The sequence below is a fragment of the Ranitomeya imitator genome, chromosome 3 (genome assembly GCF_032444005.1).
Source record: "Ranitomeya imitator isolate aRanImi1 chromosome 3, aRanImi1.pri, whole genome shotgun sequence".
Taxonomy (NCBI): Eukaryota; Metazoa; Chordata; class Amphibia; order Anura; family Dendrobatidae; genus Ranitomeya; species Ranitomeya imitator.
The window spans coordinates 34,811,801-34,830,626 of NC_091284.1; the positions used below are offsets into that span (position 1 = coordinate 34,811,801).

The 18,826-nt window shown below is 42.1% G+C and overlaps 1 protein-coding gene across 5 annotated transcripts in view; it reads left to right on the top strand.

Moving 5' to 3' along the window:
• ERG (ETS transcription factor ERG) overlaps positions 1 to 18,826 on the top strand; it is a 315,956-nt gene that overhangs the window by 253,298 nt on the left and 43,832 nt on the right. Inside the window, exon 1 of one of the 5 annotated variants that reach the window (XM_069760744.1) lies at positions 18,018 to 18,385. The exons of 3 other annotated variants lie outside the window; for them this stretch is intronic. In XM_069760744.1, coding sequence (XP_069616845.1) covers positions 18,341 to 18,385 — 45 coding nt within the window. In that variant the 5' untranslated portion in view covers positions 18,018 to 18,340. Of the gene's footprint in view, positions 1 to 18,017; positions 18,386 to 18,826 lie in introns of those variants that run through there. One more of the 5 variants, XM_069760740.1, reaches the window with a different exon arrangement.

An 18,826-nucleotide genomic window follows, 5' to 3' on the forward strand; every position in this document is an offset into this window, starting at 1 on the left:
AACTAACAGCCTCGTAGGCCGTCTGACTTGCTCTTCAATATATCATGTTTTATCTAATATCTCTCTCTCTATCTATTATCTATCATCTATCTATCTATTATCTATATATCTATCATTTATCTATCTCCCTATCTATCTATTATCTATCTATCTATCTATTATCTATCTATCTATCTATCTATTATCTATCTATCTATCTATCTATCGATTATCTATGTATTATCTATGTATGTTTTTATTATCTATATATGTATCTATCATCTATCTATTATCTATCTATCTAACTATTTATCTATCTATTACCTATCAATTATCTATCTATCTATCTATTATCTATATATTATCTACCTATCTTTCTATTATCTATCTCTCTCTATCTATCTATATTCATATTATCTATCTATCTATCTATCTATCTATCTATCTATCTATCTATCTATCTATCTATCTATCTATTATCTATCTATCTATCTATCTATCTATCATCTATTATCTATCTATATATTATCTTTCTATCTCTATCTATATTTCTGTCTTCAGAATTGATGTATTGTGAGATTCTCACAGTGAAAAAATTGTGGGACAAATGCTCAATGTTTTCCCACAAAGTATCATATACAGGAAGTTCTATGCTACTGTTTGCTAAAGTGACAAAAAAATAAATAAAACATTCAGATCCCAATGAAGCGATTCTGTGCGTTTGGCGCCAAGGTCTCATTGATATTTAGTGAAAAATGTATAGTGCTCTTGAGTTGTATACAGAGGGTTTCTGACCCATAGTATTTCTATGTCATTATCTTAGGAATTCAAGTACATTTTGTTTTTGCCAAAAAAAAGTAGAGTTCTATATCTGAAGAACGCTCAGAAATGATGGATATTTTCACCACTTCCTCTATTTTCAGTTTGAATTATTTCTATTGTGTTTTGCAATTTACAGTAAGGACTTCACAAGCTATTTGTGAATACGACATTGACAAATGACATTAGTTTCAAAAACTTATAGTTTAGCAATTGCTCAAAAGTCTTCTGCCTGTGATGTAAGTAATCAGGAAAAGTATGAAGTGGTTTGTCACCTCTGTCCTTGGCATGCCATGGTTTTTTGCCTTGGTCTATAGTATGTAGTGGTTTGGTGCTTCTGTCCTTGGCGTGCCATGGTTTTGTACCCTGGTCTATAGTATGCAGTAGTTTGTCACCTCTGTCCTTGGCGTGCCATAGTTTTGTGCCCTGGTCCATAGTATGTAGTGGTTTGTCACCTCTGTCCCTGGCGTGACATGGTTTTGTGCCCTGGTCCATAGTATGCAGTAGTTTGGTGCCTCTGTCCCTGGTGTGCCATGGTTTTGTACCTTTGTTCATAGTATGCAGTAGTTTGGTGCTTCTGCCCTTGGCATGACATGGTGTTGTGCCCTGGTGCATAGTATGCAGTAGTTTGTCACCTCTGTCCTTGGTGTGCCATGGTTTTGTGCCCTGGTCCATAGTATGAAGTGGTTTGTCACCTCTGTCATTGGCGTGCCATGGTTTTGTGCCCTGGTCCATAGTATGAAGTGGTTTGTCACCTCTGTTCTTGGCGTGCCATGGTTTTGTGCCCTGGTGCATAGTATGCAGTAGTTTGGCGCCTCTGTCCCTGGCGTGCCATGGCTTTGCGCCCTGGTGCATATTATGCAGTGATTTGGTGCTTCTGTCCCTGGTGTGCCATGGCTTTGCGCCCTGGTGCATAGTATGCAGTAGTTTGTCACCTCTGTCCTTGGTGTGACATGGTTTTGTGCCCTGGTGCATAGTATGCAGTAGTTTGTCACCTCTGTCCTTGGTGTGACATGGTTTTGTGCCCTGGTGCATAGTATGCAGTAGTTTGGTGCCTCTGTCCCTAGCGTGCCAAGGTTTTGTGCCCTGGTCTATAGTATGCAGTAGTTTGTCACCTCTGTCCTTGGCGTGCCATGGTTTTGTACCTTTGTTCATAGTATGCAGTAGTTTGGTGCCTCTGCCCTTGGCATGCCATGGTTTTGTGCCCTGGTCCATAGTATGTAGTGGTTTGTCACCTCTGTCCTTGGCATGCTATGGTTTATTGCCTTGATCCATATTATGCAGTGATTTGGTGCTTCTGTCCCTGGCGTGCCATGGTTTTGTACCTTTGTTCATAGTATGCAGTAGTTTGGTGCTTCTGCCCTTGGCGTGCCATGGTTTTGTGCCCTGGTCCATAGTATGCAGTAGTTTGTCACCTCTGTCCTTGGTGTGCCATGGTTTTGTGCCCTGGTCCATAGTATGAAGTGGTTTGTCACCTCTGTCATTGGCGTGCCATGGTTTTGTGCCCTGGTCCATAGTATGCAGTTGTTTGTCACCTCTGTTCTTGGTGTGCCATGGTTTTGTGCCCTGGTGCATAGTATGCAGTAGTTTGGCGCCTCTGTCCCTGGCGTGCCATGGCTTTGCGCCCTGGTGCATATTATGCAGTGATTTGGTGCTTCTGTCCCTGGTGTGCCATGGCTTTGCGCCCTGGTGCATAGTATGCAGTAGTTTGTCACCTCTGTCCTTGGTGTGACATGGTTTTGTGCCCTGGTGCATAGTATGCAGTAGTTTGGTGCCTCTGTCCCTAGCGTGCCAAGGTTTTGTGCCCTGGTCTATAGTATGCAGTAGTTTGTCACCTCTGTCCTTGGCGTGCCATGGTTTTGTACCTTTGTTCATAGTATGCAGTAGTTTGGTGCCTCTGCCCTTGGCATGCCATGGTTTTGTGCCCTGGTCCATAGTATGTAGTGGTTTGTCACCTCTGTCCTTGGCATGCTATGGTTTATTGCCTTGATCCATATTATGCAGTGATTTGGTGCTTCTGTCCCTGGCGTGCCATGGTTTTGTGCCCTGGTCCATAGTATGCAGTAGTTTGTCACCTCTGTCCTTGGCGTGCCATGGTTTTGTGCCCTGGTCCATAGTAAGCTAGTAATTTTATATATTTTACTCCAAAAAGTTAGGCAGTGTTTACAGAACTATAAAAAGATATTATAAGAGTAGACAAGTATCGTATGTACAGTACAATTACAAATAAAATGAGATTAAAGTTGAAAAACACTTACAGTTTGTTATGTCATTTCATCTCCTGGCAGACCATGTGCTGTGGGGGATGGACATACATCCAGATGCATTACAGATTAGTGATGAGCGAATATACTCATTACTCGAGATTTCTCGAGCATGCTCGGGGGTCCTCCAAGTATTTTTTAATGCTCGGAGTTTTAGTTCCCTAGCAACCAGGCAACCCCCACATGTACTTATGCTGGCTATCAGATGTAAATCATTCAGCTGCAGCAAGAAAAACTAAATCTCCGAGCACTAAAAAATTTTTGGGGGACCCCTGAGCATGCTCGAGAAATCTCGAGTAACGAGTATATTCGCTCATCACTATTACAGATCTGTCTAGCGGCTAGACCCGGGACAAAAAACTAGTGAAGACTGATGTCTCACTCACTTATCTCCCTGCCCAAAACCAAGGCACTACCCCTGTGGTGACCTCACTCAGAGGCTGAATACTCCCTTTTCTTAGAGTTATGACAAGCCATTTCTATACATAACTTGTTGTATGTACCTCGTAGAAGAACGATACAATGCTCATGATGCTCACCACTTCAGGGGGGTTCTTTTAAGTATAAACATGGTGTAGATATATGACCCGCTTACGGAGAAATCCATTTGTTGCATTTCATGGGTTTAGATCCTAGCGATTACAGTGAGTTATAGATCTCTTGGTGGACATTCGGAATATGTACCTCTCATATCTCTATCCCTGATCGGTGCCATTATACACAACTTTTCAAGAACAAAAGAGTCCCATACGGTTTGAAAGTTGCTGTACCAGTTATAGCTGGTATCAGGTGGGAGGGGGATGAGGGATTTAGACAGGAGACTGGCTTTCCCAGCACTAAGCCATAAAAATTCGTCAGCGATTTTAGTGAGTGTTGCTGGCACACTGGTCTCACATTACGGCTATATAGTATGGGGGAGGGAGGAAGAGTGGCTTAGAATTCCAGCTTTGTGCTGGCAGGCAAAGGAAACTGCAGCTGAGAGCTCTGTATGTGTAATTGAAGTAATCAGAACTTGTTCCTATTTCTTGACAACAACCATGATAACAAACAGCACAGTGACTTCTTTTCACCTTTTCAATAGGCAGCCTGACTGATTACCAGTTTGTAGACACATGTGATGCTAATTACAGAACACATTTTAGTTTCATGTGCCTCTATGGTCAAATTATTTTCAGTCTTTTCTATGGGGTTATCATTATTTTTTTTCTGGCTATTTTCATAAGTTTCTTTTTTTACACTTTTCTAAACCACAATTCAAAAGCAAAGTGTGATCCTCATTATTGATATATTCAGTAAATTTACATTGAAAATTACTTTTGTCAGTTCCAAATTACTTTTGTCAGTTATTTCAGTAACCAAAGTGGGGTTTTCTTACTTTACTAGAAGGGTAGCTACAATTTTGTCCATGTGTGTGTAGATAGTGTTTTCCTTTAGGGTTCTACCTACTCCCTCCTGCCCGCTCCCTATTAGTTCTATCATATTCTACATGTAGGAAGATTTTAAATGGAAATTTTGAGGAAATAATACATTAAAAATATTGAAAAAAAAGTCATAACTTTTTTTTATGATCGTATATGGGGAGGGACAGTGCACGATTTTTTTCCCAGGCAAGAATGTGGATTTGGGGGCTCTCGTTCTCAGGTGATAATCCTAGAGGTCAGATCACTATTATTTTACTTTTCTGGCAACTTCTCCAAAGAGGTTGTCCCCTATCCGGCCAAGCTCTGCAAGTAAGTTCTTCAGGTTGGCGACCACTGATAACAGTTGAACGGTGAGATGCTGAGTTGTGGACCCCGACAAATCAGATGGCATCAATGTAAAAGTAGTGGACAACCTCTTTAAGATTAATAATTTTCTCTTACATGACATTGTAATCCTATGGAGCAAATATCAGTTGTTGATTGCGCATTGTACCAAGGAAGTTTCCCAATTCTTTTCGCTGGTACAAACAGTTCTACAACTTCCTGTATATCCCAGAGAACGGGAACACATATGTAGTAATGTCACTTTAGCAATTGGATTTTTTTTTGACTGCGTAATCACCTCCCTGCGAAGCACAAGCCATTCATTATGCACATCGGAGGTTATGATGCCAAGGATAATTTTTCTTCTATAGGATATGTCCATGGCGGTCTGTACAGGAAGCACCGATGTGGCAAAGATCAGGTGCTCCATTGGAATGTCTTTTTTTTAAAAAAACAGGAAATAATCTCAGAAAGGATGAAATATTGTACATGAGAAGAAGGTTGTGTCCATTTCCAATCCGTATAATTGGACACATTCCTAAATTAAAGAGGTTAATCAAGATTGGAGAAACATGGACATAAAAAATCGAGGGGTTCAAAATAACCAAGTATTTTATATTCACCTGTCCTCCGCACCAGGTTTCTTATAAATTATGCAAAGTGGTTATGTGTGTCACCATCCCACTTGGCCATGTTAATTTAACTCCTTCCAAAAGAAGACCACAAAATGCAAAAATCAAATCCCCAAAATTTCAGATTTGCCGGGATCTAAATTCTTTTGGAAAGTCATAAGGAATTTTTCAATCTGTACTTATGGGATTCTCCGGCATATATTTTTTATGACGGGTTGTATAATAATTGGATCAATCTGATCATATTTTACCACTTTTTTGTAGAGATTATTGCTACAATCTATTGTTCTTGGTTGGATCATAGAGAATGATGCTCCTTTAAAGGGCCACCACACTAAAAATGTTGGGAAGCTCAAGGGGCATAACTCTTGCTCTAGTCATTGGTGGAGGCCGGTGGTGATGGTCAGCAGACGCATGAGGGTGTTCATACATAAGACATCTGAGATGTTGCTGATGTGGTGAGTTAGTGATCAGTGGAGATCAGCAGCGATCAACATCAGATACATGAGGGTGCTCATACATTAGGCCATAGGGGTATTGTTGTTGTGGTAGGTTACTGATCAGTGGTGATCATCGGTCGATGCATGAGGGAACTCACACATAAAACCAAAGGGTTATTGTTGATATGGTGGGTTATTGATCTGTGATCATCGGTAGATGCATGAGGGTGCTCATATATTAGGCCATAGCGGATATTGTTGATGTGGTGGATTACTGATCAATGGTGATCATCAGTAGATGAATGAGAGTGCTCACACATAAGACCATGGGGGATGTTGTTGATATGGTGAGTTAGTGATCGGTGATCATCGGTAGATGCGTAAGGGTGTTCACACATAAGACCATAGGGGGTATTGTTGATATGGCGGGTTAGTGATCAGTGGTGATCATCAGTAGATGTATGAGGGTACTCAAACATAAGACCGTGGGGCGTATTGTTGCTATGGTGGGTTTGTGATCGGTGATGGTCTACAGACGTATGACGGTGCTCACTCATGAGACATTGCAGATATTGTTGCTGTGTTATCATATTCCCGTCTCCACAGTTTATTATTTCGGTTGGGGCAGGTGTTTTGTGAGAAATTCTGTTGGGATTGTTGTCCTGTGGTTTGTACAAATCATGTCATTTGTGGTTTTCTGGAAACTTGATCCAGATGCTGTGCCGACCACCGTTCAGTGGCTTCGTTCCCATGTATATTTCATACATGATATATTGAGTCAGTTACGAAACAGAACTATTGTCATGATTTATTGTCGTGCGGTCGTTTAGTTTTGAACCAAAAACGCTCAGTGAATTATCCAGAATTCTATCTGGTCTTTACTTTTACTGGCAGAAGCTTAACAAAATGACGGCCCTTGACAGTTTGGTCTTGGCTGTGATAAAGTACTTCTGCTAGTCGTCTTGTTTCGTAGAAATTATACATTATGTCTATTATAGGAGTTCTCCTTTATGCGCTACTTTGGAGAACCCATTTTCTTTTGGTCTTCAAGTTATACAAATTACATTTCCCAAATATCAGGAAGGCCCAGGGAAAAACAGGACTTCTGGAATTTTTGACCAGGCCGACACTTTCGGTATTTTCCCAAGCATGGCCTGTCAGGGAGAATTTCGAACCCCCATACACATCAGATGGTTAGCAAATCCTGCAAAAATGGTTGGGTTTGGTTGACTTCAGTCTACTATGTGTGGGGACCCTAACGAAGAGCCTAGTGTCAAGAGAACACCTAGTGTCAAGAGAACAATAACACCAATTTTCATGAGGAATAACAGAAGGACAACACAACTCAGAGTTTTAAGAAAATATGCCCCAAAATTAAGAAAGAAGTATTTACTAAAACAGACATGATAAAGAGAGGAGAGCGGCATTAAGGCTCCTGGGCTTTTTTTTGTTTCTTCTTTTGCCATCCAAAAACTTTTAAAAGAAAGTTGAACTTTTTTTACTTAAAGCTATTTTCGTCACCCAAAACAAGTTCCCGCACTCTGTAAACAGAGTAAAATAAATATATATTTCATGTGTCCTGAATGCACTTGAAGATGAGAGATAATGAAAATATTTCCAAGTTGTTATTTCCTTCAAAACAAAGAGAACATGAACTTGGTCTTCTCTGCTGCTTGCAAGATATAGGTAATGAGCGCTCAGCTCCGGAAGGGCTGGAGTCCACTGGTTGCATTTCATCCCTTTGTGTGCTTAGTTGACCGGATGCAGTGACAAATGTGGCACGATCACAGTGAAACATGACAGGCAGCCATCATTTTTTTTATTACCCATAATTAATAAAAAAAAATGGGTAGTTGTTGTCTTATATGGAAAGTCGTGTGTGTAGGAGAAACACCACATGGTTGATGGTTTGTAGCTGGACACAGACATTACAGTGTGGTCAGCGGTCACGTTGAAACCTGCGATCGAGTTGGCATTAACACTAGAAAAACTCTATATAGACAAAAGTATATGCCCCCCTCCAGGAGCCTTTTTGACCTCCAATTCTACATCCTTAGATATTAATGTGGAGTCGCCCCTCTGTAGATATAATGGCTCCCGCTCTTCTGGGAAGGATTTCTACAAAATCTTGGAGGAGTCTGTGAGATTTTTTTCCCCTTCATCCAGAAGATCATTTGTGAGGTCAGACTCTGATGTTGGGGGGAGGTCGGGCTCACGATCAGCTGTCCAGTTGTTGGAGGGGCTGAGGTCTGGGCTCTGTGCGGCCGCTCATGTCCTCCCTCCATGTCTGTATGGACTTTGTGCACTGGGCACAGTCATAGGGGACAGGAAAGGGCGAACCCCAAACTGTTCCCACAAAGCTGAAGATACAATTGTCCACAAATGTCTTGTGCTGAAGTATTAAGATTTCCCTTGACTCGTGGAAAGAGGACGTGCACTGATCACGTTTCCTCCAAAGACAAGTGGTAGCGGCCTTACACCACTCCATTCGACGCTCGGCATTGTGCTTGGTGATTTACGGCTGCATGCAGTTGCTCGGCCATGAAGCTTCCAGCTGGGGCTGTTTGTGCTGATGTTATACCAGAAGAGGTCTGGACTCTGCAGGTACGGGGTCGGCAGAGCGGTGGTGACTTTTCTGTTCTTTGCTCCTCAGCACTCGGTCCCCCGCTCTGTAACATTTCGGCGTCTCCACTCCATGGCTGAGTTGTTGCGGTTCCTTCCCCTTCTCAATAATATCACTCACAGGTGATGGGAGAAGATTCAGGAGGGAAGAAATGTCATGAACGGACTTGTTATACCGATGGCTCCCATTATAGGACCACGCTGGTATCGGAGAGCTCTTTGTCACATGTTGATAAAGACAAATGGAATGGTGAGGGGGCTGGATGTTATAATCCTGGGACCAGAGACTATACCCCGGGGGTGAGGGACCAGAAGCTATACTCCAAAGACGAGGGGCTGGATGTTATAAACTGGGAGCAATGGGACAGAATGAAAAACTTGAGTTCACGGCATTAAGATATGTTTCCCAATACTTTTCTCTGCACAGTGTAAATAAGTGCGCGAAAACAGACAAAAATGTTAAAATTCTTCTATCTATATTTAATGAGTAATAGTCCTTTTTCAGGCTAATTGTCATACGTCATTTATGCCCTTAAAGGAGCCTACGCCTATTAGGATAAGTCTGCGTGTACCTACAGCTGATTGGTGCTTCAGGTCAGGCTGGGACTTCCTGCTGTGAGGGACAAACAGCTGTTTTTTTAGTGGTGGGGCACAGAGCGGTTCACACCTGTCTGCAGCAGAGAATCTGGAGAGCGAATCACTGGTAAAATAATAAAGGGACAATGTTTTTCTGGGGCTAGGAGGAGAGAGACTGTTTTCAGGGACACATTAGGGGTAAGAACTAGGGTAAATTCAAGTAGATACTACTGTGTCCTAACCCTTCTGAAGTTACTTCAGTAACCTCATTACAACCTCTTACTACTAACTGAAGTTGAAGTCTTATCTCAGGAGAGGACTGCCGCTGTATATCTCTCAATATTTCCTTTGTTACCATAAGTGCAGAGAATTGTTGATTTTTACACATCCTGACCAGAATATTAATAAGATCTGGAGATGTCTGGTGATTCCTGAGACATCTTCTAACACTGGCTGACGTCCAATAGTAGACTTAATGCTTAAACCCAGGATGCCCGGACAACCATGTTGGAGTTGGAGCTTCATAAAGGCTGAAGAACCACAGGTTGGAGACCACTGGTCTGGATGCCAGGTTCTCAACATGTGGTACATCTAACCTCAAAGGCTATTTATTATGTCTCCATGGGGTATCCTGAATGTGCAAGAGATAAGATTTTAATTGATCTACCACCAAGGCATATATCCTGCTCTGTCCAGATAAGGTGCAAGTATCAAGGAGTAGCTTTCTGTTTTCATCCAGAAGGATATTCCTCCAGAAGAGCATTTGTGAGGGCAGATACTGATATTGGAGCAGATGCTGAGCTCACATTCTTGGATCTAGGTGATCCTAAATTTGTTTGATGGGGCTGAGGTCAAGGCTATGTCTAGTCAAGTTCTTATATCAAACTCCTCTTCCATGTCTATATGGACCTTGTACACACTGAACAGTCATGACTCATGAGGAACAGAAAGTGGCCTTCCAAAAACTGTTTCCAATTGTCCACAATGTCTTGAGCTGAATCCTTAAGATTTCCCTTCACTGGAACTAAGGGGCTAAGTCCAACCCCAACAAAACAAGCCCATAGCATCTATGAGTCTACTAAAAAAAAGAAAATCAGCAAAAACACCTCAGTGAAAGGAAGGAAGAACTGCCCCGAGAGTTCAATTAGGTCTAATGGGTCAACGTGTGACATAAGAAGTGAACTTGGGTCAGTTAGTGCAACAAGGTGTGAAGATTGAAATTGTGTCAACGACTGTTATAAAGAATGGTGGTTGAGCTTGGGTCAACAGGAGTCATAAAGGATTTAAGTCAAACTTGGGACAGTGCATGCCATAAGGGGTAAATGTTTAATTTCAGTTGAATGCCATAACGGGTGAAGGTTGAAGGATGAAGGTTGAAGGAAAGTGTGAACTATGAATCTGAGACATTGACATATGGGGTGGTGGTTGAATTTGGGTCAATGAGACTCATAGGGGATGAAGGTTCAATTTGGGTCAGTGAGTACCATAAGGGATGAAGTCTGACCTTGAGTCAATGAGTACCACATGAGGTGAATGCTGAACTTGGCTCACTGCGTACCACAAGGACTGAAGGTTTAACTTGAGTCGGTGAGTACCACAAGGGGTTAAGGTTGAACTTAGGTTATTAAACATTATAAGAGGTGAAGGTTAAGCATTGGTCAATGAACGCCATAAAGTGTGAAAGAAAAACTTGGGTCATTGAGTGTCATAAAGCAAGAGGGCTGATCTTTGATTAATTGTCTCCATAAGAGGAAAGTTTTGCTTGGATCAATGAGCACCGTACGGGGAGAAAATTGAATTTGAGTCAATGTTCTCCAATAAGAGATGAAAGTTGATCTTTGGTCAATAAAGGGTGATCATACTAATTCACCATAAACTGTTGCCTATGTTTCTGTGAAATATGGATATGTCAACTGCTGATGGGTGCTACCAAATGCCTCACGGACACTTTTGTTACCCTCTAGCTCATTGCATGGAGAGGGATAACATGATCTGAATGAACTCATCACGGTGTGTTGCTTTGAACGTTGAGGTTGACTTGCTGTTTCGGGATTTAGGTTGGAGAAGTTTACCTTTTATTTTTTTTAAAGTCATCAACTTTTTTCCATTTTAAATATTCCACAGTTCAAATCAAGTCCTATATTTCATGACACGGACAGAAGGGCTTAACATGCACAGTGGTGGATCTGGTGGTGATAACCTCCAGCTTAGACCTTGATCTTAGACGTTTTGTGACTCCACGATTTGCTGAGAGCAGTTACAAAACCTTCCTCAAAGCAATCTCTCAAGTTTACTCCTTCCTCTATTCATCAAGTCTCTTGGCAATGGCAGGGCGAAGTGTATTGTTCTTTGGTCACAGTTATTCTGAATTTGCACTTTGTTTTCCTGTTGTTCCTCTGGGAAGTTGGACATGGTGCAGGAGATATGGGAATGGCATGCGACTTCTGGGCTTTTGTTTAAAGAAAACACTTGGACAATGGAGACTTTATTTATTTATTTTCCACCGTAATTGCCCCACTTGGATTTATTTAACATATGGAGCATAAAGGAAGAAGGACGTGGCAAATACATTACTCTCATGGCAACATGTTTAGTGGGAGCCCCACATATTTCAGAATTTATGTCATAATTTATCATTTTTGTTTGCATTTTTAATCATTATTACTGTTATTTCCATTATTTTAGTACTAGTAATACTACTACTGCTGATAATAATAGTAATAATAATAATAAGTTTGTAATCTTAAAGATTACAAACTTATTACTATTATTATTACTATTATTACTAAAACTAATGGAAATAATAATAATGATTAAAAATACAAATAAAAATTATAATATAAATAAAACAATAACAATTTATTAAAAATAATAATAATTTTTAACTAAAGTTGACAGTTGTAATAATATGAATACAGAAAAATTGCCCCTTTAAAAATTACTAAATCTTTATAAGTTAGACTCATTTAAAAAAAAAAAAAACAATTACACAATAAAATTAGATATATAAATAGGGGGAAGAAGAGGATCACTTCAAAAATAATAGGGTAGGAAGGGAAAAGGGCACCTACAGTATTCCTGTAAGATTGTAATACTTAGTTGCCCCTACCTGAGCCGCGTAGGTTGGCTCTCTAAAACTGCATAAATCTAGTAAAGATTTGCTAATTTTTAAAGGGTTAATTTTTCTGTCATTATATATATTTTTGGATATCCTTATATCTTTTATACTATTTTCTCTGTGAGCTTCAGTTAAAATAATACCAGATATTCTAAAATAACATTGCCCAAAATTGATTATAATACTTAATGCAGCATAATAAAAATGATGCAAATCAATAATAGTGTAGAATAACTAAATAGGTATAAAATAGTGATGAGCGCATCTACCTAAAAAATTCGAATTTAGAGTCACTCGAATTTGGCCATGAAATTCGATTCACATCAAATTTATTTGATGCAAATACAATGTACATTTTTATGTAGTCAGGTCTTTCAAGAACCCAAGTAATAATAAACATAACTAAAAAATAAAGAATTATATTGGGCAGCACGGTGGCTCGGTGGCACGGTAGTTCGCACTGTATGCTGGTGGCTCAGTGGTTAGAACTCATGGGCTAATGTCCCCATCATGTACTAATGTCCTCCATCCTGGACCCCTTCCACGTGTATATGTCCCCCACCCTGTACTAATGTCCCTCATCCTGAGCCCCTTCAAGGTATGCAATATACATATCTCTCTCATCCTGGGCCCCCTCCATGTATATAAATCCACCATCATGTAATAATGTCACCCATCAAGTACTAATGTCCACCATCCTAGGCACCTTTCATATATATATGTCCACCATTTCTCTCATCCAGGGCCACTTCCAGGTATACATGTCTACCATTTTGGTATATATGTCCCCCATCCTAGTATATATGGCCCCCATCCTGGTATACATGTCCCCCATCCCGGTATATATATCCCCATCCCGGTATATATGTCCCCCATCCTGGTATACATGTCCACCATCCTGGTATATATGTCTCCCATCCTAGTATATGCCACCCATCCTGGTATACATGTCCCAATCCTGGTATATGTCACCCATCCTGGTATATATGTCTATCATCCTGGTATACATGTGACATGTCCTCCATCTTGGTATACATGTCCCCATCCTGGTATTTATGTCTCCCATCCTGGTATACACGTCCCCCATCCTGGTATACATGTCCCCCATCTTGGTATATATGTCCCCCACCCTGGTATACATGTCCCCCATCCTGATATTATGTCCACCCTCCTGGTATATATCTCCACCATCCTTGTATATATGTCCCCCATCCTGGTATATATGTCCCCCATCCTGGTATACACGTCCTCCATCTTGGTATATATGTCCCCCACCCTGGTATACATGTCCCCCATCCTAGTATATATCCCCCATCCTGGTATACATGTCCCCCATCCTGGTATATATGTCCCCATCCTTGTATATATGTCCCCATCCTGGCATATATGTCCTCCATCCTGGTATATATGTCCCCTATCCTGGTATACATGTCCCCCATCCTGGTATACATGTCCTCCATCCTGGTATATATGTCCCTGATCCTGGTATATATGTCCCCCATCCTGGTATACACGTCCCCCATCCTGGTATACACGTCCCCAATCCTGGTATATATGTCCCCCATCCTGGTATTTATTTCCCCCATCATGGTATACACGTCCCCCATCCTGGTATATATGTCCCCCATCCTGGTATTTATATCCCCCATCCTGGTATACATGTCCCCCATCCTAGTATACACGTCCCCCATCCTGGTATACATGTCCCCCATCCTGGTATAAATCTCCCCCATTCTGGTATATATCTCCCCCATTCTGGTATATATCTCCCCCATTCTGGTATATATGTCCCCCATCCTGGTATACATGTCCCCCATCCTGGTATACATCTCCCCCATTCTGGTATATATCTCCCCCATCCTGGTATACATCTCCCCCATTCCGGTATATATCTCCCCCATCCTGGTATACATCTCCCCCATTCTGGTATATATCTCCCCCATCCTGGTATACATCTCCCCCATTCTGGTATATATGTCTCCCATCCTGGTATATATCTCCCCCATCCTGGTATACATGTCCCCCATCCTGGTATACATGTTCCCCATCCTGGTATACCTGTCCCCCATCCTGGTATATATCTCCCCCATCCTGGTATTCATGTCCCCCATCCTGGTGTATATGCCCCCATCCTGGTATATATGTCCCCCATCCTGGTATATGTCACCCATCCAGGTATATATGTCTCCCTTTCTGCCGCTATTATAAATGATTCTGCCCACCTTCTTCCGCTCCCACACCGCACGGTGTCTTCTATAGCCGGCACAGAAGCCGCCAACTGACTTCACAGTGCAATTGACGGGAAGCATATGACGTCACGGCCATATGTTGCTGCCAATGTCCTCGGACACACATCTGGATGAACTATTCACTGGCATTGGAGGGCCTCCCTCCCACAAGGTGCTGGTTACCACCACTGAATGGACATTTACATGCCAGGCACGGTTAGTGAACAGCCGGGGGATCTGGATGTTTCTGGGTTGATCTGTCCTACATTGAGCAGGCCTCACTTCCATGGCAGCTCGAGTGTTATTTACTGTGGGACACCGGACTAATGGTTTTCACATTGCAGTCGAATCTCGCTCCTGGCTGCCTTCGCACAGCTCCACATTGGCTAACTGGAAGCAAATAACAGAGCCTGGCACAGTCTGTTCCCGTCTAACTCGTGGTCACCGGGACTATTTCGGAGTTGGCGTCTTTCAAAAATAATTTTGCGATTTTTTTTATTTTCCATATTCTCCCTTTTTTTCTTCCTCGGCTCAGCGCTGGCATCAGCGAGATAATTGACGTACGATATTGGCTCGTACAACAAAATAATCGCGTTATCCCTTGATGTAGATCTACGGGTTTTTGTTTATTGTTTTAAGGGGGAGAAATAGCATGTGGTTTCACTTAGGCTAAAAAAAAAAAAAATCTTCTGAGCCTCAAAGGATTTTGTTGCACCTACTTTTCTAAAAATGGAGCAGCGCTCGCCGCGCTGATCCGTACAATGACATATTCAGACTGCGTGGAAAGTTTCCTGTAGGGTTCGTCTGGATGGGAAAATATCCACTTTAACAACAGCAGCTTCAGTGGTTTAGGGAGACAAGGTGCTTGTGTTTGACCTATGATTGGCAAAAAAAAAAAGCTTCACATGCCCAATAGAGGGCGACACTTATATGCAGAACTTGCAGGAAAGATTCTGGGGGTGGCGAGGACCCTTTATATTAGAATCAAGAAAGTTCTTCCATGTCCCTATAAAGCCAAGGGTCCAATATCCATGAGATACGGCAAGATCTCCCCTCAAGCAATCCCCTTCTCTGACTATAGGGGGCAGCATTGTGTAGATCCACAGGTCATGAACATGCATGGAAATGTTGGGGTGCCCCATTTTAGAAAAAGTTAGAAGTGATCCTCCATAGAGCTATTCATATACTGAAAATTGAAGACTCTTAACATTAATTTAAGCAAGTGGGTAGTGACACACCTTAAATGAAGATCTTTTGGTTAGAGGGCTCCACGGCTTAATGGGTGGTCAGATCTGTACAGGGATGTGGTCTTCAAGGGTGCTACAATGCTAGCAAACAAGTGAAAAGAAAGAGTGAGGTACCGGAGTCCTGGTAATGATGAGTTAAAAAGTATAGTAGTGTGCTAGCGTCAAGCAGCTGCTGAAAGGCGGCTGCATTTTTATCGTTGCTACATATCTATATACACAGGTTATTCTTGCAGGGGGATTCTGATCATAGATATTTATAGGCTCTGGTATCAATATCTGATACATCATAGTCCTGTAACCACAGTGCATGCGTCATCATCATAGTTACAGAACCAACAGAGGTTGAAGGAAGACTGTTTCTCCTTGATCAGCTGCCAACTTAGTGAGACATATGGGAAACAGGTATGCAAATTAGCTGTCATTCAAGAGAAATAAAGCTGTCTCCGCCTCTAGACAGCCATCCTATAAGTCAATGTCTTTAGCTATCCTTGCTACATGACTTAAAGGGGTTTTCCTTCCTTAAGAGACCTTTACCCACAAACACATATGTAAAGAATCAAACTTTACTTTACTTACCCTCCCCAGGTCCAACGCTGTGTCTCCGCCCCGGCCTCTATTTGGTTGCAGCAGTGATGTGATGTGGACAGCGCTGCAGCCGATCACTGATCTCAGTGGTTCTCAGCGGCTCCAGCGTTGTGGATGTGACTTCATCTCTGTAATCAAACACCAGACCTCCATCAGTAGACGGCTGTTTCGGGGTCCTTGTCCCTGCTTTGTGCAGGGTGGGGTACTGGATGACTGGGTGAAAAGCCTTTGAGATCGTGAACAATCTAGGCACCACCAAGGGCAGGAAACTCAACAGCATTTTCCTATATGTACTGTATATAGCGCTAATATGTTTGTAGACACGTAAAATTACATAGGTGTCACAGATGGAAAAAAAACAACAATCCTCCATCTCCAGACAGCTGTTTCGGGGTCCTTGTCTCTGTTGAGCGCAGGGTAGGTTACTGGATAGTTGCTGAGAAGCCTTTGAGGTCGTGAACAATTTAGGCACCGCCAAGGGCAGGAAACTCAACAGCATTTTCCTATATGTACTGTATATAGCGCTAATATGTTTGTAGACACGTAAAATTACATAGGTGTCACAGATGGAAAAAAAAACAACAATCCTCCATCTCCAGACAGCTGTTTCGGGGTCCTTGTCTTCCTTGAGCGCAGGGTAGAGTACTGAAAAATCGGGTGAGAAGCCTTTGAGGTCATGAACAATCTAGGCACCGCCATGGGCAGGAAACTCAACAGCATTTTCCTATATGTACTGTATATAGCGCTAATATGTTTGTAGACACGTAAAATTACATAGGTGTCACAGATGGAAAAAAATAACAAACCTCCATCTCCAGACAGCTGTTTCGGGGTCCTTGTCTCCGCTGAGTGCAGGGTTGGGTACTGGATAGCTAGGTGAGAAGCCTTTGAGGTTGTGAACAATTTAGGCACCGCCAAGGGTAGGAAACTCAACAGCATTTTCCTATATGTACTGTATATAGCGCTAATATGTTTGTAGGCACGTAAAATTACATAGGTGTCACAGATGGAAAAAAATCAACAATCCTCTATCTCCAGGCAGCTGTTTCGGGGGCCTTGTCTCCGCTGAGTGCAGGGTAGGGTACTGAAAAATCGGGTGAGAAGCCTTTGAGGAACAATCTAGGCACCGCCAAGGGCAGGAAACTCAACAGCATTTTCCTATATGTACTGTATATAGCGCTAATATGTTTGTAGACACGTAAAATTTCACAGGTGTCAAAAAAAACAACAATCCTCCATCTCCAGAGAGCTGTTTTGGGGTCCTTGTCTGAGTGCAGGGTAGGGTACTGGATAGCTGGGGGAGAAGCCTTTGAGGTCGAGAACAATCTTGGCACCGCCAAGAGCAGGAAACTCAACAGCATTTTCCTATATGTACTGTATATAGCGCTAATATGTTTGTAGACACGTAAAATTACACAGATGTCACAGATGGAAAAAAATAACAAACCTCCATGAGCGTCAAATCTAGGCGCCTCCTAGGTCACGGAACACAACAACACCATGCACTATGCTCTGTGTACAGCGATAATATGTTTGTTGTCACGTGTAAAAATTCTGATGTCACAGATGAAAAAAAGCAACTTCTTCAGTGCATCCCTATGGATGTTGCAGAAAATGCTTTCTGAATTATTTTTTATGAATGGTTTTCTTGACAAACGATCGTAGTGGAAAGGCCAAAGGAAGTAAAACAGGAACTTGCAATGTTGTGCATTAGATTAAACAAGCCCCTCGCTCCTTACGTGGAGGCGTCAGTCACCAGGATGTCCACACACATGAGCATTGTGGTTTCACAATATCCTCCTGCAACAATCATCACAAACTCTCCGAGAGGTATGGACACATCTCTGCGCCTCTAGCACAAGCAACCGCTCATCTCAGGAATCTGGTCCTGCATCACGGACCGTGGACCTCTGGGATGACGATACGTCCCTATAGGATCCTCCGGAATCTGACCGTCAGGACATCATATCACCGCGCCTGGGGATACAATGACGCCTTCCAATCATACCTAACTATTATGGTGGAAATTTATACCAAAAGGAACTAAAAGGAAACTATGAGAATTGGGTCATCAGCCCTGGAAAGATGCTTCAGACACAGTTCCTTGCTCCCTACGTGGACTACCCCCCTGTAAGTTCTGAATCTTATAATCGACGTCCACCGCTGTCCATCTCCCTTATAAACCCATCGTGTGTCACGGTCAGGGGAGCGTGGGCCCAATATCAGAAATCACCAGTCACAAAGATTCCAACCAAATCCCCTCCCCAGTCATCAAACCCCGAGGCCACGATGGGGCAGAGCGCGGGGAACGCAAAGTCAGCTCTGCTGCATCTGTGATGGCTCCCACTCAGGGGCTGTAAGTAACAGGGCAGAAAAGCACAAGGACAATATCTAGGTACAACGTATCAGCCATAAATACAGGCTGCATGGGGTCTGTGCAAAAATGTAGCTTTGTTTGTCTTACAAAATACTAAAATTATTATTTTATTGGGTTTAATATTCACTGTATTTATGTCTATCCTATATCTATTATCTATCTATGTATTATCTATTATCTATCCATTATCTATC